At 35.4% G+C, this 7,376-nt stretch overlaps 1 protein-coding gene across 1 annotated transcript; it reads right to left on the bottom strand.

Moving 5' to 3' along the window:
- Positions 1-736: 736 nt before the first annotated feature.
- On the bottom strand, positions 737-5,563 carry LOC131151119 (aspartic proteinase-like). The gene is made up of 13 exons (XM_058102322.1): positions 4,788-5,563; positions 4,649-4,709; positions 4,421-4,515; positions 4,213-4,325; positions 3,898-4,066; positions 3,752-3,791; positions 3,242-3,306; positions 3,049-3,162; positions 2,259-2,323; positions 2,004-2,160; positions 1,792-1,911; positions 1,290-1,378; positions 737-1,142 (listed from the first exon to the last, which is right to left on the bottom strand). The coding sequence occupies exons 1-13, from the start codon at positions 5,157-5,159 to the stop codon at positions 1,055-1,057; spliced, it is 1,548 nt and encodes a 515-aa protein (XP_057958305.1). The 5' UTR covers positions 5,160-5,563; the 3' UTR covers positions 737-1,054.
- Between the last annotated feature and the right edge of the window lie 1,813 nt (positions 5,564-7,376).

A 7,376-nucleotide genomic window follows, 5' to 3' on the forward strand; every position in this document is an offset into this window, starting at 1 on the left:
TTTATAGGTAGTAAATCAATTTCCCTAGGAAAAAAAAAAGTAAGAAATCAATTACCAGAAACTCAAGTCTAAATCTCCTCTCTCTCGACAGAAAAAAAAAAAAACCAAAATTTGGTCCATTTTATCTTGGAATTTTGATTTTTTTTTTTCTTCAAAAGGTGGAGGTTTTCAAACCTTTTTAGTTACAGAAAATAATTTTTAATTTTTAAAAAATTACAAAAATGTCATATTACTTGCTAGTTTTTCACTATTTGTGTGAAAGACTTTTTAAAATAATAAAATTATATGTTTCAAGCTTTCGAACTATAGAAATGTTAGAAACTAGAAATGTTAGAAAATTGAAAAACATAATACCCCAAGGAGACAGGTTAAAATTTGGGACACTTTCACGCAACCTTAAGGTTTTATTCAGAGTTTCATATGAAGGATAGGTTACTTGGACAGTTTAGAAATTTTAAAATAAAACAAAAAAAAAATTTCACAACTAAATAAACGGGGCATTAACTTTCTAGTCAATTATAAAGAAGGGCTGCTTAGTGCACAAAACTCCCTCTGGTCTATAATACATTGTCTTACCTTATTTTTTTGCAAGAAGTTGTTTCCATGCCTCGGACTTGTGACCATCAGGTCATAAGGCAACAACTTTACCGTTGTGTTTAAATAATTATAATTTTCTAAAATAATATTGACCCAACATTAATTCCAAGTACAAGAATAGGTACTTCTGCATTTGCAAATGATAAATGGAACAGTAGGTTTTCCATTTGGGACACATGTAGCCTTAAAGTGGCATAGCAACTTTATGATGTTTTAATTACATTTCCATTCTCTTTTACTCGACAGATACATTAATAATTGCCCACCAATATACTGCCAGTGTAGTAAACTATAAAACAAAAACAAAAGAGAGAGAAGTGTATATAAACACAGATAAGCATATATATATATATATATATATATATAATAGAATGAATTATGCATTCATTCATCATTACATTTCACAATTTACACACTACCACAAGCCTGCAGGCTTAGGAAGGGGGAAGCTGAAGAATCACTGAGCAGCTTTTGCAAATCCAACTTGACGATTACCGAAGTCGAACACCGTGTGGTATGATCCCAAGAACACATCTCCTAGAACCCTGAAGGCATATATGTTTTTTGTTCAGTAAATAATAATTTTATTGTGAAAGCATACATTTTAAGTAACAGATTCATACATAGATTAGGAAAATTGGTTTGCATGTATAATATCTTGCACATAATGACATATTATAATGTTGACATACCAGAGGGGACCTTGTGGGGGAGGCACATCCAAGGCAACAAAGCCACTGACGCAGACACTAGAACAGTTCTCTTCAATCCTCAATGTGTACTGCACAAACCCCCCCCCCCCCCCAAAAAAAAAAAAAGAATAATTAAGCCCAATGACAAAGGAAAGAAGAACTGCGAGGAAAAGAAAAAAAAACAGTTTATCTAGTTCTCAAATTTTGAACACTTGTGCTCAAGAAAGCTATTGATGCTGTTTATCACAAAGGAATAGGGGAAAGAACTTATAAGCAAACCAGCACACCATTGCAATTTGAATTTCTCTGGCTTGAAAATTGTGTTCTGAATGAAATGATAAATTAAGTTTAATTTTGAAAAACACATAAAATTTATATAAAGTGTGCTATTTCATTAATCCAGAATTCAAAAACAGTGGCAAGTCAACAGTAAATATATGTGTTTCGAATTATCTGAGAATAAGTAAAAGGCTCATAGAACAGATTAATTAAAAACCGATACCTGTTCTGGAGTGAGGGGGAAAGACTTATTTCCAATTGTGAATGAAACATCTGGCATGGTCTCGATGCTATTGCAGTTGATAAAGGATGTTCCTTTGGGGTTGGGGAGCCTCTCACACAGCTTCATCACAGAGAGATATATAGGTTTGTTAGTTCTGTATGTGTTTTCTAGACAGATCTATATTGTTTGTAGAGTAATGATCGATCGATCACCTCATTCACATGTTTCATCACTATCTCTTTAGTTTTATGGTGTTTAAGCTGTACTTGAATCCAAAAGACAGTCATCTCACAGAAAGCACATAGAGCATTCTCATCAACAGATAACCCATCTGCATTGTTATTTTCAATTACTGTGTCCGTGCCATAGCTGCATGAGTTCAGATTTAGTAGTTTCCTACAAATTGAAACTGAACAATTCCAGTCAAGTTGAGCTCTGCAAAAGAGGTGGGGGAAAGTGCTACATACCTTGCATGGTGCGACCTGTTGTATGAACATAGTCCAATGTCTGCACATACTTTTGTTGGTTGTAACTGCAACCAAGCAAAATATAAGTGAAAGAGAGGAGGGAGGGGGGAAGGTTAATGGTCCGTTTGGAACTTGGAAAATATTGGAGAAAGGAAAGAAAAATAAGAAGGATTTTACTTTTTTCATGTTTGGTTATCAAGGCAAATGAGAGAGAAAATAAAAAATACCAAACCAATGGACAAAGTTTTAATTTCACACACTCTTAACATTTGGTTTTTCTTATTTTTTAATCATATTAGAACAATTTTTCATTTTAAATGGTATTTGATATAGATAGAAAATATACTGTAAAATGAATTTCTTTCTTTTTTTCCCTTCCTTTCCTTTCCCCAAGCAGAGTTCTTGATCCAAACTGACCCTAGTTCTTGATCCAAACTGACCCTAAGGCCCTGTTTGGAACTTGGAAAATCTTGAGGAAAGGAAAGATAAATATGAAGAAATCCACTTTTTTCGTGTTTGATTATCAAGGAGAGTAAGAAAGAAAACAAAAAACTTACCAAATTAATGAATAAGAATATGATTTCATACACCATTTTACATTTGATTTTTCTTAATTTTTAACCATATTAAAACAAATTTTCGTTTTCAATAGTATTTGGTATAGAGGAAAAGTATAATAGAAAATGAGTTTCCTTCTTGTTTTCATATCTTTTCCTTTTCCCAACCAAAATTCTTGAACCATACGGGCTCTAAAAGAAAAAGGAAAAGATAAAGGGGAAAAACTACAAACCCCTGATGCTAAGAACTCCCATATCAAACTCCCAAACTTGGAGACCACACCTTTACATTCTAAGCTCACAAATCCTTCTGCTCCAATGGCATGGTTGATTTGAGCCACAATAGCCTGAAATAGAAAAGCAAGTGTGACTTGATTGAGAAGGAAAATAATAGAAAAGGCAAGCATTCTAGACACAAACACATACAGTCGGACCAGCAATAAAGGTTGCACCTGTATCCACAATCGCAGCACACCCAAACTCACAAAAACCTGAAAATTTTTAATTTGGAATTGCAAACATTTGGGCTGTTAGTGCAGAAACCACACTAAAGAGAGAATAAGAACTGGGTAGTCATTTCTTACAGAATTAGCATTTAAATGACCACAAAAGAATGGCATCTCAATTTTTACTAGAAATGGAAGTTAAGAATACTGTGCATGCACTAGCCGTCAAGAGGACCAAGCTATAATAGAACAGTCCTCCAATCAATGGAATCTTCTTTTTATTAATCTTTCACAGCTTAGATTTCCTAAAAGAACCCTTGGTCAGTCAGAATCAGAAAGTTGATATCTAAGATTATTGCAAACAAAGAAACAATATCATGCAATCCCCAGCCCTTATCCTTTGCCTTGAACTATCTTAAAATAAAAAAATTTGATAATGATTAAATGAAGGGAACAGAAATACCACATGGTTTTAATATAACACCATCACCTGTTGAATTGTTGGCAATAAGAAAGTCCCCGATCTCGATCTGTAAAGATAGATATAATACTAAAATATGAACCCTTAAGTATAACAAGACAAACTAAAATGGGCAACGTTATTTGTGGAGCAAAAATATTTCGATTCTGAAGAACCTGCCAGTAACCGTTTTCAGTAACTGGGACATAAGTATGATCACCCCTAAAGTGCCTCCAATCGATACCACCAAAGACGATCTCACCCCCGATGATTGACTTTGCATCCCGGTTTATCCAGAAAGAGAAGATCTGCTTGCTCACAAGACTTTGTTGCACCATATTATACCTGAAGCCAGGGATGTAGACATCTGTGTGAAGGCATCAAAACAAAGATGGATAGAACTAAAACCAAATAAATCTGCACTATACCCAGAAAATTCATGTTAAGGAACTAACTGATACTGAAATTATATGTGCAGCAAGTACTCTTACCACACTGGCATGACTTGCCCAACAGCGATGTCCTGAAACCCAAGGCCAAGTATCCCATCAAACTCTGTGAGCATTAAGGTTAATGAGCCTTCCCTCCTTGCCTCGATGAACACCTGAATTAGGCGATAAATGCCATAAAGTAATTGATCGAAGCCAAAACACGAACATATCTACTGTACTGTAGAACCAGTATAAAGAGGAAACCCACTTGATCTTTGATAATAATGTCACCAACTCTGACATTATCTTGGCTTAAGAATCCATATATCCACCCCAAACCATAATGAATTTTGCAAGATATTCCTAAACCAAAACACAACAAATCTGAGCATATATGCTTCCATTTCAATATATATATATATATATATATCTTGAGCTCAATCATTAAAATTATCAGGCATTGCTTCTGTAAAGTCAAAGAAATTCTTAACATTACCAATCTTGGTATATGTACGAGATAGCCTTGCCCTGTACTTGGAGTGAAGATAGCAAGCAATCTGCACATGTAATTTTTCATTTTAACAGATTTTCAACTTAAGGGAAAACTCTAGCTATGGCACTTAAATCAAACTTACAGAAAAATAACATTTTGAGGAGGGGACCCAAAGGTTAGAGCTCCCAGTATCGAAAACAACAGCGAAGGTCTGCGAGGGAGAGCCGATACCAATCTCTCCGTAATATTGGGTATCCAAATAATTCTTCAGATACACTATATTTGCCTTTGGACTATCTGAATCGCCATTGGCATTCCATGGACTTCTATCAAACATGTGTTGTGCACTAGCACTACTTATTCTCGCAGCATTTATACTATCAAGGTCTAAAGGTCTCTTTTTCAGATTAACTCTGTATATCCCATCTGAAGTGTAAGCATTCAATTTCAGAAACAAGAAGCATATAGCGCAGACCCATATGCGGATTGCTACTGAATGACTTCTCAATCCCATTTTTCCAGCTGATTTGATACAGAAGAATACCTAATTAATTTATATATACATAGGTGAAGAGACAATAAAAATTCACCCTGTAGTTTGGAAGAGGAAGCCACCGAGTAATTTCTCAGAGGATAAATACAATTGCTCTGTACGTAATCAAATCCAGATACTCCAACATTTGATGGTGGGGATGATATGTGTATTTATTTTCGGAGCAGAGGGATATGATGAGTACTTGTTAGAGCAGAGGAACCTTCGTAGTATTCCAACTTTCAATTCGATCTCCAGTTCTTCTTATAAATTCTTTCTGTCCTCTGATCTGTGAGTTTCTGTGTTTCATATATACGAGTGGTTTTAGACTTGTAATGTGGAACAATGGAAGTTGAGAAGTTTTAACATTCCGGTCATGGCCACGGGTCGTTACTTGTCATATATGCATGCAATGCAAACCTTGACATACGCAAACTTAGAGGGACCTACTTTGGCATACAGAGGACTAGTTCTGGATATTATTTATTTATTTATTATTATTATTATTATTATGGTTGTTGTTGTTGCTGCTGCTGCTGCTGCCGGTGCTTCTGCTGCCAAAATTTGTCTGAGAAAATTTGGATCAATCATAACCTCAACCACATATTAAGAATGAAAGAAAAACAGCTTAAAGGACCGAAATGTATTCAAAAGGATCATTTTGATATTTAAGTTAGGGAATCTAAAAGGATGGTATGTTTTCAATAATAAAAATATGGATGAGAATGAGATGTCTTTACCAATTTTACGAGATCCCTTTTATTGGTACTAAAGTGTGCCCTCGTTAATTTCCATTTTAATGGGTAGTTATTAAGATAGTGAAAGTTACATTTTAATTATGAACGTTTATTCAGGAATGAACTTTTTTTTTTTTTTTTTCTTTTGCACAATAATGTTGATTGTAACATGGAACCTTTTTTTTAAAACATGGAACTTTTTTTTATGTTATATCAATTGCCCACTTACTCTCGAATCTTAGAGTTATCTCTTAATTCAAGAGTATATCAAATTTGTTATAAGTTCTTTCATTATCAAGAAATTGGGCTGAGTTGCTTTATTGGCTTGACTTGGAAGAATTGAAGTGAAACGGGTTGAGTTTTCCTGGACCAATTATCACAAGAGTCGCTTGCTTTTGGTCCAAGACGATTCCGTCAAATGACTTAATTTGAGTCAATCTCAAACAGCCAAAGCCTTTTTCTCATCTAGATGGCTTTGTCCAAGCCATTTTTAACTATTTGAGTCGCATTCAATGGGAACGACTTCACTTGAGCCATTTCTTTAGCGTACACGACTTCACCAGAGCCAACTCGTAGTTATCTGAGCTGCTTTCTTTTATAATGGCTCCATCTGAGTCATTTCACTTGAGTTGCAAACAATGTAAACAAGTTCAGCCATTAGGCGGTGCTCATTAGATGGGCATTTTAAGGTCTCATAAACGATGCTCAACAGATGGGTCATATCTTGACGAACAGGACTCACTTCTTGATGCCTCTTAAGCAATACTTACCAAATTGACACTTTAGGTTCTTATGAGTGGTGCTCATCAAATGGGACATATCTTGGCAAGTAGAACTCGCTTCTTTATGTCTTATGAGCAGTGCTTATTAAAAGGGCATTTTAGGGCCTCACAAGTGTTACTTATTAGATGGGTCATATCTTGGCAAGCAAAGTTTGCTTCTTGATGTCTCATGGGTAGTGCTCAGCAGATGAGTCACATCTTAATTAGCATAGCTCACTTCTTGATGCCTCTTAAGTAGTGCTCATCAAATGGATATTTTAGAGCCTCATGAGCAATACTCATCAGATGGATCTTATATTGGTGAGCATAACTCACTACTTGGTGTCTCATATGCAGCGCTTATCAAGTGGATATTTTAGGGCCTCATAGGCGATGCTCATCATAGGAGCCATATTTTGGCGAGTAGTGCTCATCAAATGGGCACTTTATGGCCTCATGAGTGGTGCTTAACAGATGGGCTATATCTTGGCAAGATCGCTTCTTGATGTCTCATAAGTAGTGCTCATTAGATGGTCATTTTAAGGCCTCGTGAGAGGTGCTCATCAGATGGTTCATATCTTGACGATTAGAGCATATTTTTTAGGTAGATTTCCCTAAAATGATTCACATTTGACAAAGTCTCGTGGCCTGTCCTACCTTTGTTTTCTTATATAAATAGTCCCTTTCCATTCTCTTATTCT

Source organism: Malania oleifera, chromosome 3, assembly GCF_029873635.1.
Source record: "Malania oleifera isolate guangnan ecotype guangnan chromosome 3, ASM2987363v1, whole genome shotgun sequence".
Classification (NCBI taxonomy): Eukaryota; Viridiplantae; Streptophyta; class Magnoliopsida; order Santalales; family Ximeniaceae; genus Malania; species Malania oleifera.

What these genes read in the sequence shown, in the direction of transcription:
- LOC131151119 (XM_058102322.1), bottom strand. Translation starts at nt 5,159, where the DNA reads ATGGGATTGAGAAGTCATTCAGTAGCAATCCGCATATGGGTCTGCGCT. An exon ending in AACAGGTCGCACCATGCAAG is followed by an intron (nt 2,161 to 2,258) that starts GTATGTAGCACT and finishes GAACTCATGCAG; the next exon opens with CTATGGCACGGACACAGTAA. An exon ending in TCCCCCTCACTCCAGAACAG is followed by an intron (nt 1,379 to 1,791) that starts GTATCGGTTTTT and finishes GGGTTTGTGCAG; the next exon opens with TACACATTGAGGATTGAAGA.